The sequence below is a fragment of the Lonchura striata genome, chromosome 13, assembly GCF_050655825.1.
Source record: "Lonchura striata isolate lonStrDom1 chromosome 13, ASM5065582v1, whole genome shotgun sequence".
Taxonomy (NCBI): Eukaryota; Metazoa; Chordata; class Aves; order Passeriformes; family Estrildidae; genus Lonchura; species Lonchura striata.
Window position 1 is genome coordinate 9,465,174 of NC_140715.1, and position 26,738 is coordinate 9,491,911.

A 26,738-nucleotide genomic window follows, 5' to 3' on the forward strand; every position below is an offset into this window, starting at 1 on the left:
CAGAAGCACCTTCTTCCTCTGCTGTTCTGCATCTGGAAGGCGTGAGAACTGGAAGGGTTATTAGGGAGCACAGGTTTCATAGAGAAAGCAGGAAAAGGTCAGGAAAGCTGCTGTGGCCATTCTGTGTCTTACTTTCTCATATATATTCAGTTTTCTGTTCTCTTCAGGCAAAATAGCAGGGGGGTATTTTGAGTGATCCCTAACAGGGCATTAGTTTTCTTCCACCTGTGACTTAGAAACACTGCTGAAAACTCAACCTCTTTGCTTTAACTTTCTTCTAATCACACTTGGACTGCTGTCATGTGAATGATGGTGAATAGCTAAGGTAGGACAGATTTCTTCAGAAAAATCTTCCTTGGGAAGGTGGCAGATTGTCAGGAACTTGAGACTTCATCCTGGGCTCTGTTGCAAATCTGCCTCGGAGTTTCCCAGCAACAGCCACACGTTGCCAAGAACACTTGAAAATAAGGCTTCAGTTATAGTGTCCTGATGTGAAATGTCTGGCAGTAAGCTCTGCTGAAACCACCACCTGTGCCACAGCCAGGGGCAGCCCTGCAGGTGCCCTGGAGCTCCCACGCAGCTCCGAGCCTGACCTGTAACATCTGGAGCTCATCCCCAGCACAGACTGACAGCTGTGCCAAATGCTGCTGCCGCTCTGACAGGCACTCCTGTTCCTGGGTATTTAAACACCAGCTCCTGCCCAGCCACAATCACAGAGTGACCCAAGCAAGCTTGAACTTCTAGGGCTCTGGGTGGCAAATGTGCTTAGAGTGCTTTGGGAGTTTTCTCTTGCAGTGCCACTAGCAATTTTTTGTTCTAATGTGTTGCACGGCTACAAGTTTTTCTTTGCATTTGAAAGCTCACATAAAAAACTAAATCGACTTCTCTGGCAGTGTCAGCTGCTGAAAGAATATATTGCTTTACAACCAGGAGTCTGAAAATAAAAATTTTCTATAAGGCTTTGCCTCCTTGCCACTTGGCCTGTTCAAATATTTGTGCCATCCTTTAAATAAAATCTACTCATACATGGTAACTGGAAAAATTGATGCAGAAAATCACAGAGCACAGTGTTCTGTATTTATAATTTTTTTTTTCAGTGACATGGTCATTGTTAGTTTTAGTGGACTTGATAGCAGTTCTTCCAAGTGAACTATGTAACATAACTGCATTATGTCTTTTTGCTCTCATTAGCCTAACTAAAAGTTGTTCAACATGGGCTCTCTAAAAATAATAGTTCTTTTCTGTCAGTGATATGGTGGGCAGTGGGGAGGCAAAGCACAGAACACACTGAGATGACCATGCCTGGTTTCTGCTTGCCTAACTGGGGCTGGTCAAGAAGCAGAGGAAAAGATTTCTGCCAGGAAATGATGAGAGCTGTACTGCTGTAGTTTGAATAATTTATCCAATATGCCTGAGTGTAGCTGTGGCTCTTGTTTGCTGACAGTCAAATAACAGCCTATAACCCTTGAACTATTTATTTGACTCTTATTGGGGTGTGGGGAGTTAGCTTCCCCTCTAATCCTTATCCTTGCTACCAGTCCTGCAGGAACAGTTCACCCTCTCTGGTGCAGCTCAGAAACAGAGGGTTGGTCTGGCTGGATCTCCTACAGCTTTCTCTCATCAGGGGTCACCAGTCCTTACTGCAGTGCCCCAGAAATGTGTTGCAATAGAAGATGGATCCACCTCAAAGCCATCACACAGAGTTTTCACATATCTGCTATGGTTTTAATGAAAAATTTGTAGTTTTGATTTTGCTGACCCTTTTTTTTTTTTTTTTTGTAATATCCTGATCTGAATATATGATTCCGGATTAGTTGTGTCCATTAACTGAACTCCCAATTAAACTCACGTTTAAAAATTTAGCAGTCAATTTCAAAAAGGCTGGGTGTAGTTAAATGAAAATGTTGTCAAAGGAGCTGTGTTAAAGGCATTGCAGCTAAATTCTGAATGAAAATGGGTGTCATATTTTCCTGAATATTAATTTTTATTAAATCCTTGACTCCAACAAAACTTCTCTGAATCATTCTACTATAGCTTAACTACTTTGTGTTGGAAATAACGTAGGTGTTCCACTTCTGATGCAGTCGCTAATTAGGTTAACAACCCTAAACATGTATTAGACTGTAATTAGAAATTAGGTCATAACCAACTAGAGACATATCTGGGTGCAGAAAAGTTTGCCTTTTATACTACACCTCTCTGGAGCATGAGTGGATTTTACAATGCAGAGAGAAGAGTACATTATTCCTTCCCCTACCCTTCTACTATCTAGTACAATTTCAAGTGGCTCTTAAAAAAAAAAAAATTACTTGAATAAAAGGCTGCAGCTTTCAGGTCATGCCCACCTCTTCTAAAGCACTTGCATTTTATATTGTGTCTGACTGGCTCAGTTGTGTGGAACAAGGAGGTTAGTCTGAAACTGGGGAGATTTCTAAATATGTTCAGCAGTTTAAATTCTGGATATCCACAGTGCTACAGTAATAGTGAATGGTGCTATTTTTCCAAGGTTTTCTGGATATTTTAGGAATTGTTGTTTATCCATTGTTGGGTATTTGTATCTCCTATGGCTAGATACTTAATTTAAAGCATTGACCTTGTACACTTACTTCCCTAGACAGTTTACCCAAGTACAAGAGACAGGCTCCTTGTATTATCTCAGATTCTCTCAAATCATCCTTTGCAAGTCTCTCATCTCTCCTTTTACCTGAAGGAAGATTAGGATATTAATATGGGTATTTTGGCAGTATCTCCCTAGAACTATTACCATCACACAGCAGAATTGGTACCCTTATGAGACCTCTGGTCTGCATGTCTCTGAATTTCTTTAAGAAGTATCTATGGTGCCTCTGTCCTTGGAGATATGCAGAACTTGAGCAGACAAGGCCCAGAGCAACCTGATCTGCCTCTGAAGTTTGCCCAGCTCTTGCGGGTACATTGGATCTCTAGGGGTCCTGCCTAGTGTAAATTATTCTGTACCTCTAAATCCAACAGCTCAGGGCATAACCTTGCAAGAGTTTCCTTTCAAGCTCTCAATTCAGAACAGGTTCATCCCCTGAAGCAGGAAATGAAGGAGAATACATAAATCTTATATGTTTATAAATGATACAACTATAATTCTAATTTGGATAGCAAGAAACATGCTCCCAGTGTATCATGTATTTTCCCTTATGAATTTCTAGGGTTTACTACCGTTCTTCAAGCTCTAACCATTCCTTGAAAGACAGAGTGCTCAGAAACCAGCAAAAATCATTTATGCTCTGTCTAGTAAGTCAGGAGGAAAAACAGTTCAGGATCTGGGGAGGGTTTTACTTGCTCTAAGTCTACTCTGTCACTCTCTGAAATGGTGCTTGAATATGCTGGATGAAAAGAGCATCCTGGATACGGCAGTGAGTAGGTGAAGTGATCTGGATGGGCTCCGAGGGCTTTGCAGCCCATGTGGCTGACAGGGATAATGTGCCTGTCTCTTCCGATGAACAGCACGGCGTGGAGAATCCAGTAGCTGCAGGAAAACAGACTGAGAGCATGTGCCAAGAGGATTGTAAGATGGCCTGTTAAGTGCTGAGAACACAGTTTAGAGTGTGTCTTGTTGAAAAGATCTGATTCAGTTGGCACTTGTTTCCAGCTTCAGCAGCATGTCTGGAAACAGAACGCTCCTGTGAGTCAAAGCAGGATTTAGGTAGATAGGAACAGGGAGGAGAGAGCACCCATCTGCTGGAGCTGTCAGCACCGTGTGAGGTTCCCCAGGGGCTGTCCACATGAAGGAGCTGTCTGGGTGGGAGGTTTGAAGGAAAGCCAGATGGCTGCAGTTGCTTGCAAGAAGGTTGATATGCCAAATAACTTTTTACATCTCTAATGTGTGAAAAGGGATCGGCCCTTGACTTCAAAGTAACAGTGTTTGTCATGCTGCCTATACTTTTCTGCTTTTTTGCTGGCTTTTTCCTTCCCAGACAACAGGGTTTGCTATAGCCATCCTGCAAACAGATCACGAGGTACCTATGCTGAATCTGTGAGCTGCCTAGCTAGCAGTCCTGCCACTGCAAATGGTGGGGATGTGGTGCTATTTAGATTGGCAGCAAACATAGAGTTCAGTTATGTGTATCTGGCTGAATTCCAAATGGATAATTACATTCTGCCTACCTAAAATTCCCCCTTACAGCTTTTTGAAATCCATTCCTCAAAGTTGTTTTTATAATTTTGCTATCTGCTCTTAATCCGTAACTACCTTCCACTGTACAGGCAACTCCATTTCAGTGACAGGTGAGGTGACCTTGCATTGTAGTGTCCCCATCATCATTTGCGAACCCATGTCAAAAAATTGAACATTTTCCTGCATGCTTCATCCCAGCTGCTATCTCCTCAGTGATATGTTTCTTGTACTATGTTCTTGTAAAGTAGTTGTCTCTAGTTTACCCAAAAATTAATTTTTCAAAGTTCTTCTATCATACAGTTGCTTTCTGCTATTTTTGCAATAACTCTTTTTTACCTTTTCTTGGTTTTTATAATTTTATCATGTGCAAAACATCACTGGCCTGTATCCCTTGTATTTAAAATGACCTGGAGTTCAGTTATGAGAACGAGATTATTCCAGATGTGGACACCCCTGCAGAAGATTCCGTGCATCCAGAACCTGGCCATAATGTTCAGTCATAACATTTAATCAGATATGATGAAGTAGTACAGAAGTAAGTAGATCAATGTCAGCACCATCACTTTTGTAGGAGATGTTGTCATCCCAGTGGCTGGTCCATCCACATGGTCCATTAATTCCATTTTCCCATTTCCAGGGCCATCTGAAAGCTGATCTTGGAGCTCCACACAGCTCAGAAATAGGTAGTGCCAAGTGTGGGTATTGAAGGGTGAAATTATACAAGTTCTCCGATATTTGACTGTAATTAAGCAGATACTTGAGTATTCATCCAGTTTGTGCTTTTCTAGGCTTGCCACCATTCAGTAAACACATCATTTTAGCTCTGTTTCTCACATAAGGTATGTACTTGGGAGTGATTAAAAATGTTAAGCTGTGCAGGGTGGACTTCACATGATTCTTGTGGAAAATGTGTTTTGATCCCATTTCCATCCTGTCTCCCGTAGCCTACCCTAAAAAGGAAAGGGAAAAAAAAAAAAAAAAAAAAAGGTGTTTTAAGAGAATATGTTCCTCACTGGGAACATACATGACATACATGAACAAAACATTTGCAGCACACTGGAGAGTTGCAAACTTGTTCTCAGATTTTGCAAAAAAATATCCCAAAGAACCTCCCACTTAGAGATCTGTTGTTAAAAAAATGAATCTGTGATGTTCTTGCTAATAACACCATGTTCCATGTTCCAGTAACCTGTTTATCACTGAGGCTTTGAAAAAAACAAAACAAACAAATGCTTGAGCAATGCAAGTTCTAAAGCCTGGTTTAGGGCAGGAGTACCAGAATATCACAGCTACACTTGCATTGTAGCCCTTCTTTCAGGGAAGACTGCTGATGCTCTAATTCCCACATTGTTTCTTTGTTCTCCGAGAGTGTATTTCTGCCACAGGCAGTCCTGTGAACCAGATTACATGATTTAATATTTTGCAGGAGTTGTAACAATGAGGCAAGTAGGACTGTCCAACATGGAGCATCTTCCATTTCAACCAGTAGGTGAAGCTGAGGAGATTTATTGGAAAGAGATACTGCCTTCCTGCCATTAATAAAATGAAAGGGTTTGAGTAGCGCTGCACAGTTACTTCTCCTTGTGAATTTATGAGGGCATTTGGGGAGAGCTGTTTTTCTTCCCCAGGTTCCCTTTCCCTTCAGTGAGTGATGGTTGTGCCGTGCCGGCTGCAAGGAGAGCAGAGAGCAAAGAGTTCATAAATGTACCTACCAACAGGAGAGCTCCTGGAGCACGGCAAAGTGCTCTAATGCAGGGAGCAGCCAGGGTGGGAGGCTGGAAAATAACTGCATGGCTGCTTAAAGAGTTGTCTTTGCTCTGTGTACGCCTCACTTGCTGCCCGGCACAGACTGAGTGGAAATATTTTCAGTAGAAATATCTCTGAGTCTTGGGCTCATCTTCAGTGTGGCCTGTCAGACACCTTCTGTGCCTGTCCTGGTGATCTCTGCTGTGCTGCACAGGGGAAAAAAAACTGAATCTGCACTGGGAGCAACTCATAAACTTAAAAAAGTCACATATGTCATTCTATTTATTCCTTGCACACTATAAAAGGAAAGATTGTTACTGTTTTTAATTTGTTTCTTAACACCATATAGAATGTTAAGCATCATAACTTCTATCATAGAGGAAGTTTGTTTAGTTTCTGTGGTTCAAGAAGGGTACCTTCTAGGTTCATTAAGAAAAAAAAAGAAAATTTTTAATCAATTTATGTTCAAAATCTAATCTAGTAAAGAAATGTCCTTTTTTCCACTAAAATCTGTAGATATTTTTCTTCTCATAGCAACAAGATGAATATATTGTTTTCACTAAAACACTCATTTCTAACAAATGGCACTGACCTACTTTAGCGCTGTTACATGTGCAATTGGGGCAAAATAATGTGTTAATCTTTCTCTAAATATGGGAGTATCCTGCAAAGCTAAGACATGTAAACATAGGGAAAGAAATCAGAAATAGAGCTCTGAATCCACATTGTCTGCCTGCTGTTTGCCTTTAAATATTGTGCTGTTAAAATTATAGCTGTGAATTTGTCAAACTCAGGGAATTGTAAAATACTCAGCTGATGTGGGTTAACACAACATAGTCTTCACAGTTCTACCTTTTTACAAGCAATAGTTTGATGTCAAGTCCTGTTGGGGTGAGTGTAAAACTGGGACAGTTGTTTCTGAATTTTTGTCCTTTACTTGTGACAGTAACAGTCATATTTCTATTTGCAAAATGGGTGGTTCACTTACATCATCAACTCTTTACAATGACTACCTGGTTAATGATTGAAAGACAGACAGAGGGCTTTAAAATAGTTGTTAAATTCTTTCTTATTCTCCTCGTATATCGATTAGAGAATCGTTTGATATGGCATCATTGAATATTTGACCTCTCTGCCTGTTTTCTCGTGCTGTCACCAGTTCAGTTGTGTTCTGGGAGGTTGTGCAACCTCCCTGCCTTGCCTCTGCACTAGAAAAAAAATCTCTAAAAGGCATTTCTTTTTTGTAACATTAGCATCTGTGTTGCTGTTCTTTGGTAACCACCTATTTGTAGCATACTGTGTGACAGACCTTGAGGAGAACTGCCTCATGTAATACCACTAATGCCAAGAACCATCATCACCTCTTGGAAATGTCAGCAAAAAGTAGAACTTGCAATACAATAGTCTTGAAATTGTTTTTTTGCTCCTTTCAAATTTCTGTAGGAAATCACCCTGCTGTGTCTATATAAACCTGTGATTAATCAAGAATTCCCTCGAGCACATACTTAATATAGGAACAATTTGGTAAAATTACTGGCAAGCGTGGCAATGGCAATTTCCTAAGTGTTAACAGGAAATCAGGCCTCAATCTCATACCTCAGAGAGCTACAAAGCTAGGAACATTGACAGTGTATTTTTAAAAACAGCTCATTTTTCCTTAACCAGCAAGAGCACAGCTCCCTGGTCACAATTATCCCTTGTGAACAAAGTTCCTAAAGTGTATGTATTGCCTTTCATGCCAGTGTTCCATGAAAAGGTTGCTGAGACATTACAGATGTGCTAGACTGTTGTGTAATGGAAGGGTGACCAATGTCACCTGTGGGTTTTGTCCAAGGGGAACTTCTGAAAATAATTTCTTTTGTAGAATTCACATGGTACAGTAACAAACCATATCTTGAGGCACTGCAGTGCACTGCTGAATGAAAAGATGGTGTACTGGGTACGGAAATAGATGATTTTGCCAAGAGACTTTGTCTTCTAACTGCTAAGAAAAGCAGTAAAACCACCCAGCAGTACCTTCTAGTTCAGACTGGTCTAAGAGTAACTGCAGATTGCTGTGGTTATCTTACAACCATCACTCACTCAAGCAGTGATCACAGCTTTTGTTCTTGGAAGAAGCTTGCAAATGTCACACCTCTTATTCCAGGTAATGTTACTCCCAGCACCCTGTGGTATTTGTAACTTTAATATATGCTCACATGATAGAAAAGACACAGAGATTAACACCCACAACACTCAAGTTAGAGAAAATAATTAAGCAAGAGAAAAGAAGAAAGAACACAATTTGTTTAAATTTGTCAAGTTTTTTAATCTCTTTCTCAATTTAGAGGAAAAGAAGTTCCACTGTTTACAGCAGGTCAGCTGGGCTTACATAAGATTAATAAATTAGTCAAATTCCAGGAAGTGAGACTGACAGGTTTCCAAGCTCACAGCACTCCCCTCCCAAAGCAAAGCTGTAAAAAGTATTATGGTTTCCACCATCCACTTCAGGGTTATAGCTAAACCCAGCTCACTTCATAGCTGAAGATGACTGAGTCAAGTGCCACGTGTAACAGCAGACTGTAATCAGCTTCAGTATGAAGATCTAAATTGCAGTCCAGGGCTTTTAAAAGCAAGAAAAGTCAGTCTGAAATCACTGTGGTAATGCACAAGAGACTGCTCTGACAAAACCACCACCTTTGGTAGTGGTACAGAAGCTCTTTCACACACTCTGGGACCAGTTGTAACAATTCAGATTTTGTGAAGACTTGGCTGAAAGTCTCTCTTGTGTCAGCAGTATAAGCAAGAAGAGGATGATAAGAACTTTTTTCCTTTGACTCAAGAACAGACTCATTATCTAATGTGATTTCAGTAAAATTACTGTATGTATAAAGTCACCTGGAAGTGAAGTCATTTATTCATCAGACTCAAAGAGCATTTATCTTACTAATGCTTTTTGTTGTGTTTAACTTTGAATGTTATCTGGTTTTGATTATATCAAATGAATTGAGTACTTTGAATAACCAGTCTTTTAGTTTGTAACTTTAAAGTAAATTAAAAATATTTGCTATTTTTGTTCAAACAAACCCTGGCTACAAATCATCAGAGTGACTGTATGCTTCATGTTCTGCTCTTTAAATACATACTAATTAAAACCTGAAATTTTTGCCAGTGTTTATGATAGTAAAAAGTTCTACCACCAAACAAATATCTTGTAGAACAGAAGAACAAAAGAGGTTTTCATAAGTTAGAATTTAAAGTGTTAAATTTTAGAAATTAAGAGTATAATAACAGAAAATATGTTTAGATGGGTTTGTTTGGGTTTTTGTCATTCAATGCAAATTTTCAGAATGTTTTCTCAGTCTGATACTTATCATTCTGCTTTAAGGACATATTTCAGACTTGAGCAATCTTAAGCAAAATTAAAATGTCTTCATTTCCATTGGTTAAACAGTAATGAACAACACATATTATGATAATATTTTCTCAGATGTTGTAACCAGATGTAAGTGAAGATCAGGTTTGGAATTAGATTTATTAAATTCATTTTGGGTTCAGCCTTAAAGCTGCTGTTCTGGTATCACTTGGGTTCCATTCTGCCTCTCATTTCTGGGATCAATCAACTGTTTGCTCATTGTCATGATTATTTTGCATTCACAAAAATTACTGCAAAGCAACATAAAAGTAAGCCTAGGGAACCTTCAGAAGGACAGAGGCATGTATTTGCTTTTTACCTTAAGGTTTCATGTGAGATTTCAGACTAGAAATAAAAATCCACCAATGTTTGCTCTTTATTTCCTTATTAGAGATCTTGTGATAAACATTACTTGAAACATAGAGCTTGAACATAGATTGGGAGAGGAAGTTTGAATTTGCCAGAGGTTCTGACAAGGAAGTATCTGGACCCAGCTCTGTTGGGACAACAGTCTGTAAGGCCCCAAGTGGTTACAGCATGGAGCATTTGCTTCCTGTCAGCCCATTTTTCTTGGCCTTGCCTAATTTTATAAAATAACTACACTGCTGAATAACAGAGAGGTGCTTCATCAGGCCTGACCCAGTTCTGCTTCCTAATTCTGGTATTTCCATATTATCACTATGTTCTCTAAATGCACCCTGAGCAAATGGACTAAACCAATTTTTCTCATATTTTTTTAGATCTCAAATTTTTAATCTGCTTTTGGGTCTCTGCTTATGCTGCCTCACTGCAGTACATCTGATATTCTGCAATTATGTGGTTTCTGATGTGACTGGGTTAATTTCTCTTGCTTCAGTTATGTATTTTTCTATGGGGATGAGATGTGACATTTCCCAAAATTACTTAATAATCCCTGCTTCCTTGCAGCAGGTCTGTCTTGAGTCACCTTGCAGTACAAACTTAAGCTCTTTTTGTCTCCATGGAACACTGCCCATAGGCCACTTCTCCCTTTGCTTGCTTTAGAAAGAGCCAGAATAGTTGGGCTCGTTTTAGGCACCTGCAGTAATTGGAGTGCATCAGCATTTACCTCCTACCCCTGTCCTCTCCCACTCCCCTGTCAGTGCTGCCTGAGCTGGCTGCCTGTCAAGTGACTCATTTTCTCTGGAATAAGGTGACATTTCCTAAGGTTAATGTTGTAACTCTGTGACCTGACAGATGGAGGAGCAAGAAAGATCAGAGATATGCATAGGATAAACTTGTTTCTGTAGGAAAACCAGCCTTGATTTGGCATACTGTAAATTTTGCTCTTTTAGATTTTATTGATGGGGGTTTGGGGAGAAACACCCTGCCAACAAGTGAATTTTTGTATTATACTCTTTTGTGGTCTTATAAAATAGTTTCTGTCCTATTATCTCGTTTTATCTATCTAGTTTATTTAAATGCAAAAATGTATATCTTAATTAACCTAGCCTGGGAGAGGATGGCAGTATAGAAGGAGAGATAGGATTGAAAGGAATTTTACTAATGCTATTGAAAGGGAATTAATGCTTCCAAGGAGATTTTACAAGTACATAATACTATGCATTTTATTCTCAGATTCTTATATAGAAATTTGTGGTAGTCTTCAAGGCCAAGGAAACCTGTGAGCAAGAAGGGGAGATCAGTTTCTGTGTCCAGGTTAACCTGTGTCCATCCTCCAGCAGCTGACGTGGCCCTCTCAGATCTCCAGGTGTTCTCCATGTGCTGCACAGCTGCCAGCAGTGCTTTTCTGGACTGACATGATTTTCATGTCATTCTTTCAAAAATGCCTGGAAATAATTGCTGTGGAGAGAACCAGAGCCAGTTTATGCTGTGTACACGTTGTACACACCTGTGCCACCAGCCCAGGTGTCACTGGACATTCCTTCAATAATGCTGCATGATTATGTCCTGATTAAGCTTTCCCTTATCTTTGATTGACATGAAACTGTGCCCTAGTGAATTGGCAGCCTTTTTAGCTTTTCTGTTTTTTCTTTCCATTTCATATAAATAAGTAACTGTTCTCTTTGAGGCACTTTAATATTCAGATTTGGAGAACTGAAATTAGAGTCAGCACATTCTGACAAAAACATAGATGCATAAAAGGTTTTTACATATAAAGGATCTTCTGGTCAGTTTCCAGTTTATTTTCATTTTTTCTGCTTCCTTTTGGAATTTTTCAGCACTGCTGAGTTCCCTCATGAACATCTGCAACATAATTTTCAGCCTAAGTGCTTTATAATCATACACACTATAAATATTAAATTGTGTTTTAGAGGCCACTTCACTTTGATTTTGAATATTAAGTGGAACAAACAAAAAAAATTATTATTCAGACAATTGCTCTAATTTTGATGTCCTCGTTTCTGGGCTAAAATGCAACTAAATTCTGCTATTGCTGGAGTTTGAAATGCATGGCCTTCTAATCAAGTAGTGTGCAGGATCACTCAGAGAGCTGGAGGCAGGCATTGGATAACAGGTATTGGTTTCCTTTCTAATAGCAAACTCAAAGGACTTCTAAATAGGCAGATGAGACCACAGTGAACATTTCCCAGTCCCAGAAAAGGCTGTTCATGTGATTTATTTAGAAAAACAAGAGACAGCTGTGCAAAAAGCCCCACCCAGACACAGATATTGGGCAGGAAGGATTTATTGGCAGTTTACTGAGTAAATCTTTTCTGATTAAATGGGCTTCCAGTACAGTGGGTCTGAAGTTGCCTCACTTTGCCCTACCACAATCTTGTCTTGCCTGCCCAGTCTGCCTCTGTGCTTCCTTTTCCCCAGGATCTGGGTGGAGATGGCTTTTGCAGTGCTGCTGGTGGCCAGGATTGTGTCTACCCCAGAGTTACTCTGCTCAAGCTGAGTTACTGTAGTCATGCTTCAGTGATGTTTGGGAGGGCTTATTGCAGTCTGTTACTCCACTACTCCCAGAATGTACAGGGCCCAAAATTCCTTAATACTTTTTAAATCCTTAAACGTAGACTTTTCTCAGCCATGGAGAGATGGTAAGAATTGTAGAACCCTGAGGGTGCTGGTTGCTGCTGTTTTCTCTGATTATTGGTGTCTGAAGTGCTTTTATAGATAAGGAAGGTTCCCCAGATGCAGAACACTATCAAGATATTTTCATTTCTACATTACCTGTAAATCAAGAAGGTCTCAAATAACATAAGTCCCCTCTAAGGCTTTATTCCATTATTCCAATTTTTTAATTTTATTCCTTTATTGAAAGCAGCAGCAACTTTTCTTCGTGTTGCCTCATATGGGTCATGCAGCATCCATTCAAAAGCAGAGCAGTGAGCTGCAGATTTATGTCCTGTGAGCTGAATGAGTGAGAGGCACTGCAGCATACCCATTTTTTCATTTCCTTATCTGGCTTTTTTTTTCTGATAACCAGGTTTTGGAAAGAATGGAGATGAAGTTTTCTAGAGCTCAGAAAGGAATTAAGTCTGGATTTTTATTTTTTTATCTATTAATTACCCTTTCTTCTATAAGCAAAGGAAAAATTGTGTGTTTGCCTGTATTTAAGACATCCTATGGAGGCTGTTTCCAGAGGTCAGTGGTATAGGCTGTATATATAGTTTTGTTTAGGCCAATGTATATTCATGAGGCATAGAAATTTTTTTATTATTTAAAGTAAGCTATAAGAGATTCTGTATCATGTCTCTTTATGTTTCTTGGATAAGAGTAATAAAGACCTGTTTTCAGAAAACATCTGTATTTAGGGCAGTAACTTCATGTGCAATATCCATCCAAGACGTGTAGTTCTAACTATTTCTTAAAATAAAACTTATTTCTTAAAATTTCTCAGTCTCACTTCTGCATTGGACTGAGCCTGCAGTCTTCTGTCTGCAACTGTTTACTTATTTGAAAATATATATTCACATAAAATATTTTTAGGAATCCACTGCCAAAGTCTAGCAGTAAGAAAAGCCAGAGGAAAAGTCATGAAAATCACAGCCCTGGCTGCTGTTTCCATCTGATGTCTCCAAGTAACACCATGCCATTTTGGGCTTGGTAAGGACTCCATGCAAGGGTCATTTTCCAATGTCTCCTCAGCTGAAAATGCGAGCTGGGCAAATGTAGTCCCTGCTTTGAAAGGTGGCAGAAGCAGCCTCTGCCTACACTTGTGAAAAGTACAGTGGGCCCAAATGTAATAATAGCCCACTATAGTTCTCAGGCGTGCTGGCAGCAGTGATAGTCCTTGCAGCAAGCCAGATAATTTTAGTCTAACTCTATTTAAATGAGCACAGAATGCAGGAGGCCAGAGCAAATTCCTCATTCTCAGAAAGAAGTTAACACAGCATCCAACATTACTGTTTGCAAGCTTGAAACTTCCTTCTTCAGTAACATTTGATAATCATACTTGTCTGCATGACCTGTATGTCAGCATATGCTGAGAGCACATCTCTTTTGAAACCAGTGGTAATAACACAGCTGCAGCCCTGCAGAAGGGAGAGCTGCCTGAACAAGCCTCTGCTGTGCTCAGCTACAGCAAAGTTCTGCACCAAGCACTGAAATCTGGGCTCAGGAAAGAGCCTTACCATTAACCTATTATTGCAAAGTTTTTGGGTTTATTCCCCAAGGAAAGAGCATCTAAGTGAGACATGAAAAATGTGTCAGTCTAATACAGTAATAGAACAGTGAAGCTCTGTGGTCTGACGTCTTAGATTTATAAAAAGCTCTTTTCTATTTATCCCCCCCCAAACACAACCTTGGACTGAAAACCATTACATAATTGTTAATCCATAATACATTTTTCTTGTCAGTTGAATGATAACAGTCTGCACTGAATAAGATTTTTGAATGAAGTAGTTTTTTGGAGCTCTTTTTTCATTTGAGCAACTTTCGTTAATACTGCAAGTGTTATAACTCTACAATAAAATGCTACAGGATAATTTTAGGCTGTGGTCTGTATCCTGCTAATCAATACAACTGCATTCTTCACTCTCCCCAATCTCCTTTCCTTTTCCTATTTGTCTTAACTACATGATACATTCTCTGAACTGTGACTGAGGAAGAATTTCTATATAGTATCACCAAAAATGAAAGCGCTTTCTAGCAGATAATTGCAAAGCAGATAAAGAAGCTTGTGGCTGAAATTTCTATAATATTCAGTTCACTTGCTAATGTTTATCCAGAATGGCTCTTTTGAATGGGTGCTGCATCAAAAAGAAGAACAGTTGCTGCTGCTTTCAAATAGGAAATAAAATTAAAATGTTGGAATAATGGAATAAAGCCTTAGAGGGGACCTGTGTTATTTGAGCCTTTCTTGATTTACAGGTAATGTTAAAGTGAAAATATCAGGTCAAAATGTAGAATCATTTATTTAGTTGTAATTCCTGATCATGCACACTCCTGAAAGCAAGTGCTACCACTGCACTTTCTCACTGATTTTCAAAAATAACCTCCACCGTGTCTGAAGTTTTGCCCTGAAGTTCCAAAAACTTGCTTTTTAAAACAAGATGCAGATCTTGTCTTTCTTTGATGGCTCTGAAAATGACTGTTTTGTATCTCTACCTTCTGAATTTGTTTTTACATATGCCTGTGAGCAGGGTTGTTTTTCATTAAATGTGGATCCCTTTAATAAACAGCATGAGGTATGATTGTGTAAAACTTGTTTTGCATATGCAGGAGAGGCAGGACTCCTCTCTCCAGCCTTTTAAGTCTGGGATGCAGAGATCTGCAGCTGAGCCTGTTGTTTGGAAGAAATGAGGCAACCTCAAAAGAGAGAAAATTGTTTTCTTATTGCTGACTTTCTGGTGAGCTTTCCCCTACAGTGAACAATACCTTTTTTCTACACAAGAATCTTCAAAAGAAATATAGCATTTGAAAAAATACTTGTAAATTATATGTCACAATCTCTCCTTCCTTTCTAATAGCATCAGTATAGCTCTCTAATGCAGTCTGTTTCTGTCATATAAGAGGAAGGTTTTCTCTAGTATTGGATGAGATGAAGCAATCACAGGGAGAATGCTAATTATATAGGCTAGCTATGAAAAATTGAGAAGGGCTCTTTCCAGTGTCGACACAAGGGTGCAAAAGGAAAACACCATCAGTGCTCTGTTGCAGCATCCCTTTTCCAATAAAGGGAATTCTTTCCTGAACACTTTTTGCTAGCTTACAATTGCAGTACTCACAACTAGAAGATAAAGCATTTGGGGATGAAAATGCCAAATTGTGTCTACTGCATGCTAGGATATGTAGTGCTATCTTCCTTCTGCTTTCTTTCTTGTTAAGTTCTTAAAAAGAAAGTTCACAAGTTGCATAAAAATGCCTACAGACTCCCATTATCATGTGATATATATATAAAATAACTTTAAAATAAACAATGGCCTGCCTAGGCTACATTGCACTGTTTTCTCCTAGAAAACCATGTGGGAGTTACAGATGGGAAAACTGTGTCTGCCCTGTTGAAAACTGCCCACAGTGCATCCATAAGTAATAGAATAGAATATAAAGAGGGTAAATAGCTTCTTCAGACTGAAACTTTCTAGGTTTTCAATTAGGGATTTATGATAACAGCATTAATTGATTGAAACTTTATAAAAACTTGAAACTTTATAAACTGGACAACGAGACACTAACAACATGTGCTGTATGACTATATAGCAATAGAGGGAAAATTGTCATGGATGTTCCTCTGCATGGCTTAGCTGAAGTGGCCTCCTTATTAGCTTTTGTGAGTTTATGAACATAGATTACTTCTTTTTGTCCCTCCTTTCCAAGTCTGAGCTGCAGCTCAGCCATGGGTTGTCCATGTATTTCTCACCCTGTTACACAGGGATAGGGTGACAGCACAATGGAATTTTCTGCAGCCCTGCCTGCTGTTTCTGACCTTGTCCCGTGAAAAGTCTCAAAATCCCAGCCAGAAATGAAGCAGGAGCTTGCTGGTTCCTTTTGAAGGCAATATTTCAGAAGTGGCTGACAAAGGGGAGCTCAGGCAAGGCTGCAATAGCTCTAAATGTGCCAGCACTGGAAGTGTTGTAATCACTGTGCTGGAGTGGAATAGGTGGCAAATACCAAACAAGGTGGTGTTGGAAAAGTCTGCATCACTTTGATGTTTCTCTTTCAGGATATGAATTGTGCTGCTGGAGCTTCACTAAGCAGATGAAAGCAAGCCAGCTACTTTTGTAAAAGTATGTTGAAAAAATCCACACTTCACAGGTTTTTTCAATGATATCTCTGTGAAAATATAAATCAAATAAGTGTGTAAAATATTCTAGAATTGCAGAAAATAGATTTAAAGTTGCTCTTTCAGAAATAGTTGGGACAGACCATTAAAAATATTGCCAAAGGAATGCAATATTTTTTGTAGATTTCCTGCCATACAGAAGATGACACAACACATCAAACTTACAGCAAGTTGGAATATTCTTGTAAGACATTGTCTGAAGTATAGAAAATTTTCACTTTACAGAAGTATGTATCTTTGAGTTCTTTTTTCTTTCCTGTTAAGTGATTTGCTGACACTGATGGCTCATTTAGTATCCTTTATGTTTTTAGTGATCTGAAATAAAAAGTTTAGTTTGCTTCTGCTACTTTCTCAGTGCTGAAGTTCACAGATCAAGAAAGCCATTATCTTTCTGCTTTAATAATGCATGCAGCTGTGTAATTCCCCCCACAGAGCACTTGCTTAGTTCTGAGTGGTTTATGAGGAATCTCTGCATTTCCTGTAACACATTCAGTGGCCTGATAGCAGCAGTTGCCTCTCTTCATGGATATGCCACTGTTTGACTGCTGCCTTTCAAAGGCAACTGGGAGGAGGGCTGATTTCCAAACTGCATAAAACTAAGTCATTTCATCAATTCATTTGTACAGTAAGAAATTTGCTAAGATGGAGTGCAGAAAGACCCTCTCTTGAATGTCAAGCAGGCTTGCCTAATTGTGATTTTTGAAACTTTAGAAAGAGTTTCCCAAGGGAAGTTGTAGAAGACATGGTTCTATTATGTGTAAAGCTGCCTTAATTAATCTTGTCTGCTTTTATTTTTAGCAATATGCCTGAAATTATTGCTTTTTCCATTTATAAATTCTAAGGAATTTCAACCTACCTTGATGGATCTCAGATCCATCAGAATGAGGTGCTCTGATAGGTAGTGTGTAACTCTGTCACCTGCACCTTATGTGAAGATATATATATATATATATATATATATATATGTATAACATGGTTAAAGATGTATGCAGTACAATATGTATCTGAGTCACTTTTCCATCCACTGTTCAGATCCTAATTTAAGCTGAAATCAACTGGGGAGATAATTGCTTAGAACAAGAGCAAGATGGCAGAATTTTCCAGGTGTCCAGCCTTTAACCAAGCAAATATGAGTTGCATTGTTTCACTATAATGTTTTCACTGAGTGCTCACTGTGTGTTTTTTGGTAACCACCACCAATGGAGTTTCTGTCTTTTCATTATAAAATCCTTTAGCACCACAGTTTAAAGATTACAGTACAAGGACATGGCTCTAAGTTAGTATATCTTGAATGTAACTTTAATTTCAGTCAAATTCTCATTCATTTGGACACTGGAAGAGTAGTTTTCTCTTCTTCCAAGACTCAAACATGCACATATTTTTGAATATGAATAAGGATTTGGGATTTTTTCTAAAGAAAGTCACATAGTCTGTATTTCCCCCAGTCTAAATTAGGTGGATTCAGTTCACATACTTTGTTCAGTGGAACCTTGAAGCTGCACAAGAACAGTACCTTCTATTTTTTGTTTGCTTTTGCACATTTAGTGCCTGGTATGGCAGCTTCCACATCTCAAACTCACGCTGTTTGGGTGAGATTTTTCTGTGCTCAGATTGAGCATCACAGCAGCGACTCCTGTGTGGCTGGAGCCCGAGCGTCTGGCACGCTGCATCACACCTGCAGCTCTGAATTTGGGAACAAACCAGGAGACAAATTTACAATGGTAATAGGATTAGTATTGGGAGATTTAATTCCTTTATCTCTCCAACCCATAAAACATCCATTGTTTTAGCGCTGGCTGGGATTTTCCTTTCAAATCAGATTTCTTTGAAGACTTTGGAAAACTGTTACCTGTGTGTAAATGTGATTAAGCTGATGCTGCAGCTCTTTATTATCTGAGCTATTAAGATTCAAAACCTGAACCAGTCCTGCTATAAGTAAGAATGAATTGGAAAAGTATTGTAAGAAAGTCAGACATTTTGAGAAAAATGCCTGAATAGATTTGGTGGCACTTTATAATTTGAAAAATAGGATACAGGATTCATGATGGAAAAGTCAATGTTTACCACTGTTAAATTGGCTTTATCTCTGTCAATTTGCTGTTATAAGACAGAGAAAATAGATTTTTAGATATTTTTTCATCCTTTGAGATAGAAATCAATTTCCTTATATTGAAGACTTTGTTGTGTCTTTTATTCTGCATTCTCTGCAGAAGTTCTGAGATTGAAGAACATGCACTGCAATGAGCAGGAGAATTGTCTTTGTGTTAAACCTCTGCTTGCAAAACATGAAGGGAGTTTTCAGCAGAATGGACTTGGATTTCAGCCCCTGCCATGCACTTGTCTTTCAGCCTGCCCTTCCTGCTGTGGATGGCTTTGTCTGTGGACTCGGCTCGGTTCCGCTGGCAGCGATGGGCAGCTCCCAGTCCCTCCCAGGCTCCATCAGAATCAACACCACTGCTGCTTTCTGCCAGAGCCAAACCAAAACTCAGCCTGAACACATGGAGGATTGTGCTGCCTGACAATGGGAGACAGTGGGAAGACTGGAAACGAGTTTCTACATTTTATTCTAGAAACAGGATACAGACCACAAAGTACACATGGTTCACTTTTTTGCCCCAAAATCTTTTGAGACAGTTTCACAGGTAAAAAATTCATTCAGTTTAGGCACACGCTTTGTGGTGAATTGGGCTGGGGCTGTGGGAGCCTCATCCCCAGTGTCACAGCTGTGAGCAGCAGGTGACAGCACTGACAGCAAGGAGCCATGGAGTGCCCAGGGGCACTGAGCAGCCACCAAAGGGAGCAGAGGCACACGGGGCACTGCATCAACGGGAGGGGATAAAAGGTTGGGCTAAAAACCAAGAAGGGCAGAGGCTTGCAGCCTTTTGAGGTGTTTTGGTGTTACTCTATATGGGCTGAAGCTTTCTGAAGTTGTATGGTGATACTCTGTGTGTTGTGGCCATCTCAATTGTGACAATTCAATGATCCTTGAGATTCCAGAACTCTCTCTGAAACTGTGATAGAGACATTTGAGTGTGATGGAGAAGGCCTGCTTTTGTAGTTGTAACCCTACTAAAATTTAGGTGATGATAATTTGGAACAGAATGTTACTCAGTTGACACTGGAATGTGTCAAGGGAGTGCTTAACTCCTGCTGTGACCAGCTTTTTTAATTGAATGCTGCAACAGTTCTTTTTGTAAAAAAATCAAGTTTTTATTTAAAAATCCTTCTGGTTTTGTGTTGTATAAACCTCTGGTTTTTAGAGCACAAAACAAATTCACTGGATGTGTTGAGACACCGATGAAATTCTGTGGATTTCAGCAGCTCAATTTTGATATATTTTTAATGTCACAGTGACCATCTAGTGATGTAGAAAAAGTATATATATATGCATGTGCAAGTGCAAGGTCAGGTTTATTTCCAAGTGCTGATTTCAAATTATTTAAATCCCCCCAGCATAAAGACTCAAGTCAAAAACATTCCCAGGGAGCCATTATCACAATGAAGAGAAATGAAAGTTGTGTATCCATCTCTAGCTTTGAAATTTTCATTCTGTATACTAGATTGGCCCTAATCTAATTCGACCTGCATTTGCAGCATCCTTCATGGATTCCTGATGGGAATATTTCTATAAATTCATTGGTTAATTTTTAAAGGTTTGTTTGGCTTTTTGTGTTTAATTTTGTGCTTATTTTCAAGATTGAAGTGGTGAGGGGCCATTAAAGACCTTGGAGATCCCAAAGACAAATAGTGTTTCCAACATGTGAGAAAACTGGAGCTATCTATAATAGTATAAAAATGTATGTCACAGGCTCTTCTGAAGAAAAAAATTGCATCTTGGTTAAGCAGCTGATTAATTCGTTCTGGAGAAAGGAATAAGAGGGCAGAGGAGTGAAATTGTTAATGTTCCTTTGACACAGAATGGGGGTTGTTCATTAAGGAAAGGATATGTTCTAATTTCTGACTGCTTTTAATTTATTTTATACCTTTGCAGGCTGGGTAATCTTTACTTTTTCTTTCTGGTGGTTCTGAACTGGTTCCCACAAGTGGAAGCCTTCCACAAGGAGATTACAGTGCTGCCTCTGGTCATGGTGCTGCTTGCCAGCATGATTAAGGATGCTATTGAAGACTACAGAAAATACCAGTATGATAAGACAATTAACTTCACTAAAACCAGGGTATATGACAAGTAAGTGAACTAAATCAATTATTTGTTTCCTTGCTTCTGTTGTGATAGAAACTGCTTATGTGATTTTACAGTAACTCCCTCACTGACCTTTCAGAATATTCTAAGTTTGGAAGATCCATTACAAAATATTTTTTTTCTAGCTTTAAAAATGCCTTATTTATCTCGCTTAAATCATCTCAATATCACTGAGGCTTTGCTTTATATCACAACAATGTGTGCTGATATATACAGGTTTTCATTCCAAGTTTTCCAAGCAGCTTGTCAACATAACATCCTCTCCTGATAGCAGAAGGATCTGGAGGATAAATGAAACTTACTCAAGCCTGGAACAAAAAACTGGGGCTGTGTAGAAAACTGGAACAATGTCTTTCAGATGTTTCACACTAAAACAAGTAATACAGAAATTAATGATCAACTGCATTCAAGGTGAATCATAATCAGGAGATAGAAAAGTTTTAGGACTTCCAGTAAGCAGAGAGATCAATACAGCCAGGCTTGGCTTTGGACCTGGTGCAACTCCTGCAGGAAACTGTTTGCTCAGTACTGACTCAGAAGGAAGAAATAATTTCACTGCAATTCTTGTTGCAACATTTCTATTTCATCAGAGTTTCTTGTCCAAGTACTAACTTGAGACTGCTTACCTTGTCACTACATCATGAAGCAAATAGGAGTTTTCATTTAAAATAAGTTTAAATATTTGTGTGCTTTCCTTTTTTCACCTGCCATTAAGCCCAGGCCACAGAGAAAAAAATTGCCATGGTTTACATACATGTCATTAGTTCTTCTGGAAATTAGCCCTCATCTGTGCTGACATATTTATGTGTCAGAGAAGAAGGATCACAGGTGTTTAGGTGAGACAGGAAAGTTTGGGGTCTGTTGGAGAAAAGGATCAGGCTGCAGGGCAATCCAGGTACATTGCACTCCACTTGCTTGGGTCTGTGTCTGATTCCTCTGGCTACAAAATCATAGGTTTACTTAGCTTGGGGGAATGGGGATTGGCTGTTTGTTTAATAATAATCAATCTTATGGTCGCAAAAACAAACAATAGATAGAGGAAATAAAAGAGAAATCCTGTCTGTACTGAGGTTGTATCCTTTGTTGACATCTGGGACACGGAGCTCTGCCCATTACCTTTGAGCTTCCTGGCAACTCCCAGGGTTATAAAGTGATTCTGAAACTCCTGAAGCGACCTGTGAAAGTCGTGTGTGTTCTCAGCTGTGCCACTGCTCTGTGTTAGAGCAGAGACACTTCGCACGAGCAGAGAGCTCCTGCCAGGGAAATGGTCTGAACAGGGCCTCCAGGCATCTGCTGGCAGGAAGAACAAAACATTCAGGATGCTTTTGGCAGACGTGAGGTGCAGCTGCCCCAGCAGGATCTAGGACCTGGTGCGGCTGAGTCAGGATGATCCCTGGCCCTGGGTACGTAGAGGTTGGAGTGGAGGAGGCAGCCCTGGGATTCAGACATCTCCGCTCTTCTCTCCACCACTTGGGAGTTCATTTGGACTACTGAACTCTTCTGACTTCGTTGGTTTTCAACTTGAAGCTACTTTTTGAAAGTAAAACAAGATGTCAAGGAAAATTGCTCCAGGCTGCTTCTCTACAATGGCATGGAAAAAACATTTTTTCAAAGAAACCTGCTGCCAATGTGGTGCTCCAGACACGGAAACCCAAAATGAGGAGCTGGAGAAGAGAGGAAAAGTAAGGAAAAGAAAGAAGAAAAATGAAAATAAACGTGTGATCATCTCCAATTTGCCCTTTGGAAGCAAGAAGTGGAAGGAAAATCCAAACAGACACTATGACACCAATGAAATTGAGACCACAAAATATAACATCTTAACTTTCCTCCCTAAAAATATCTATGAGCAGTTTCACCGCTTTGCCAATATTTATTTTGTGTTCATTGCACTGCTGAATTTTGTGCCAGTGGTGCATGCTTTCCAACCAGAGGTGTCTGTGATCCCAATTTGTGTTATAATGGCCATCACAGCCATTAAAGATGCTTGGGAGGACTTCCGGCGCTACAAATTAGACAAAGAAATCAATCATATGGGATGCTACATTTACAGCAGGTAAGCTTTGTATAGCTTTTATTACCAAAAACATTGGGTCGAGATCTTTGATCAGTGGTGAGGCTTTTTGTTTTAAAAAATTAATAAACAATTGCTGAATAATCACAGTCATTAGGTGAAACAGGGAAGAGTCATGGCCACTATCACCTGGTATTTGTTTTCATACAGGGAAAGATATATATATATACACAAATACGTAGATATACAGGTTTATATATTTATTTATTTTAGTGTTACTGTACTGGGAAGTTTGAGTTTCATTGTAATTGACCTCTTAGATATGCAGAGCACTGAAAACAGGTGCTTAAAGGGCTCCAAGCAGCTGAATTTCTATGACATTTTCAAGAGGGTTTAATTCTACTGATATAAGGTAGCACAGAACAAGATCTGTCATGGGACTTGTTTACATTCTTAGATGCCAAGAAATCACTTAAAAACCTGGCCCTTTAAACTACATTTTATTTTATACTCTAAATTGTTGACTAGCTTTCAGTTATTTTTTTCTTTCTTAGGCAGTATGTAAAATGAACCTGTAAAAACAGTCTAGAAATGAAAGATAGTAATATATGCCTCTGTTTAGTCACCCCTAAAAGAATTAATGACATGTGTCTGTTCTCGCTTCTTCAAAGTGCTTCATGACTTCTTGCTGTTAGGACATTCAGAAGATTGAAAATTATGTTCTATTGTATCAAAACTGTTCTCTCAGCAAAGTCAAAAATTATTTCTCCCTGATAAAATATCACATCTGGGAGTCAGAAGTGCAAAACTTTCCATCTTTGTGAATGTGCCTGTCATCCCTCAAAATAATCAACAGTGCTTTATATAACATGTGTTTTCATGAGCAGGATCTCGCAGAACTCTGGCTTTTATCACATGGGGCTGTCGTTTTTGTTTGTTTCTCCTGCATGTGTTTGTCAGATTTTTATTTGTATGTCCTGCTGGTTAAACAGGGAAGCAATAAGTTTGCTTGTTAGGGGCTAAACTTAGACCCACATATAGATAGTGATTTATCATTTTAAAAACCTACATTCCTCTCCTTGCCAACTTTTTTGAAAAAAGCTGGCATTTTAAAAGTTTCAAAATATTTAAGATCTCTTCTGTAGTGAAGAATGTCAATAATTGTAGCTCGTTGGGTAGGGGGGCAAACTGCCTTTTCTGTCTATCTTTGAAATGTCAGTCTGGGTGAACGTTCTAGCTTTTCCAGTGTTGCATTAGCCTATGAGGCAATGGATTGTTTGTTAATACTTGTTAAAACCAGTATGGAACAGAATAAGTGGGGCAGTAGGTGCTAATGAATAAATCTGCAGAGGGATCTTATTTATTTCCTCTTTACACACAGAAACCATGCCAGTTTAGATCTGAAAGCCTTTTACTATGGGAACATGAAAAGTAGGGAATACAGTGGAACTTGTTTTGTATAAGGGAAAAATATCCACCATGGAATTACAACATAAATTCAGATCCAGATTCAAGATTGTTATGCAGAAACATGAGACGGGCCTGCCTTAAAATTGGTTATTCCATCCCACAAAAAAGATTTTGATGTATGAATCAGGCTTGTCTAGGATCTTGTCTTTCACCAAAGTGGCCCAAAAAGGTGATGTAAGGGAAAGGAAAATTAGAAGGGCTTCAGACTACAGCATTCATCCTGTCTGGAAAAACTGTAGGTAATAACAATTGCCATCAGATCAGTCACTACAGCTTATTATATTATGAATAATTGCAATCAGGCTTCTCTGGTACTTTGGGAAGCTGATATTTCTTGTTCTTCTTGCTAGCTGCAAAGTCATGGAAGGGCATGATGACTTCTAATTTTCTTCCATATGAATCATGAAAATAGGTAATTGTTTTAACATAGGTGAAAGTCTTTTTAGGAAACTGCAATCTTGTTAATCTTGTCACAAAAAATTATTTAAATAGAACAACTGATCTTCCATCCTCGATGACATATTACTTAGACTTTAAGAAGTAATCTTGGAGTGTATATTGTCTTTATTTCAGATTTTAATAAAGACTCTGGCACCTTTCCAAAAGAAATACAAAGGCAAACCAAACTTTTCTAGTTACTGAATGTTCTCCAAAACTTTCTTGAAGACCAGGGGAAATGAAGTAAATTGCCTTCTTTCAGCACAGAGAAAGAGAAATTAAAATTAAATAGGCTGGCCTGTAAACATATTTATTCTCATTTTCTTTTCACAGAGATCAGCTGAAATGGGAAATCTAGTCTGTTGGTCAAATGAAAGAAAAGACACTTCTAGTAGTGTGTTTAAAGAATGTTTAATTGAAAAAATGAGAAACAATTAATAGGCATTAAAGTGTCCTGGGGGAGATGCAATAACCCAGATGCTTCATTGAGGAGTTTGTACTTTTGGACTCATACTCTGTATGCAATGTGCTGTGCTGCTGGAACGAATCACACAGCACCAAAAGGAGAGAGCAAAAAATTCAATTGAAGATGGTACAGACCTATGTTTAAATGCCTGCTTTCCCATGGTGTTCTTTTAAATATACTTTGTCTACTTTAAAATATTCCAAGCAAGGCAGACTTCCATTACTACAAAACACCAAAGCATTTTCTATGATGCTATACTTTATTATCCCTCTTTAATTGCATTTAAATTTCTCAGGTCACCTGATTTCATGGAAACCTAATTAGTTAGACTCCATCCATAGCAGTTAATTATAATCTTCAAATATATCTGATTTTTATCATATTCACTTTGTTGCACCCAGATGTAGGTGAGGGTTCATAGTGACACAGAGTCCCCAGGCAGGTGCAAAGGAGAGCTGCTTTATTGCAAAAACCAGGCCTTTTAAAGCAATTAGTCCATTATCAGTTACATAGTCTTAAAGCATAACAAACATAATTCAACCAACCACCATACACCACGATGTGAACACACAATGGTTATATAACTCATTTTCATACCCCTAATTCAGCTGAGTCTCTTTTCCACAGTTCTTTTCTATTCAGCCACAGCAGCAGGCCTGAGCCATGGTTTTACAAGGGTAACAAGGCCCTTATTTTATAAGGCTGTACCTATATGCAAAACTCAGAGACCTCTAAGACTGGCACAGATTTCTCTCTTCATCTTTCTTGTCAGTCAGTGCCTTCAAACTTCCCACGGTTATTTTTCTCTAAACTCTCTTCAGTTTGACATAACTTACTAACAAGGTCCAGCACTGAATGTGGTACACAAACCTGAATGTCAATGCAGTAGTTTCTAAAAGTTATTATATATAGTCAATTTTCTTGAAGTTCTATAATGTTCAAGGAACTAATTGATATGTAATTATTATATACCTTGGCTATGATATACCTCAAGGGTTGCATCAAGCTCTGTAAATACTCCATAGCATCCAAACAGGTTTTTGCATCAATTTCACAATTTTGGAAGATTAAATCCTCAGTGTTTTAATAGACATAAAGATACAAATGCAAGGGCTATGCACAGTTCAGTATGGCACAGTAGCAGCCACAGAAAACATTAACATTATTTAAGCAATTCATATTTCTTAATTGTAAGAACCTAAATTCAGATATTTGAGACAGTGACTCAGAGAAACCTTGTTTATAAGCCTTAAATTATCCTGTGGACCTTTTGGAGAAGTAGGTAAGCCAACAGGCATCCTAAAGGAGGCAGCCTGATTACTCTTTCCATAGAAAGCTCCTCTGTAATACTTTCAGACCCTGTCATTTTCAGGTAGTTCCTACAAGCATCCATCTCCTCCTCCTCTCTGTCTGCTCATGTCTGTGGCACAAAAAAGTTTAGGCTGGCCTTGATTCTGACTCTTTGTCTGCTTAGTGTAAGGTTTTAGAACATTTAAAGATTTTTGCATCAGCACTAACTCTGGGTTAGCCCTGGAGCAGAGGTATAGAAAAAAGGAAAAAACAAAGTGTTCATAACTGTGTTGCATGAAATCAGAACTGCCAACAGCTGAAAAACTGAAAGTGGCTTAATCTGGACCTGCTGTTTTGAAAGATAA

The 26,738-nt window shown here is 38.9% G+C and overlaps 1 protein-coding gene across 20 annotated transcripts in view; it reads left to right on the top strand.

Moving 5' to 3' along the window:
* Window positions 1-26,738, top strand: part of ATP10B (ATPase phospholipid transporting 10B (putative)) — a 227,591-nt gene that overhangs the window by 159,466 nt on the left and 41,387 nt on the right. For 19 of the 20 annotated variants that reach the window (XM_085591030.1, XM_085591032.1, XM_085591039.1 and 16 more), the window contains 2 exons: window positions 18,846-19,139; window positions 20,489-20,683. In XM_085591030.1, coding sequence (XP_085447156.1) covers window positions 18,846-19,139; window positions 20,489-20,683 — 489 coding nt within the window. The other variant, XM_077786758.2, reaches the window with a different exon arrangement.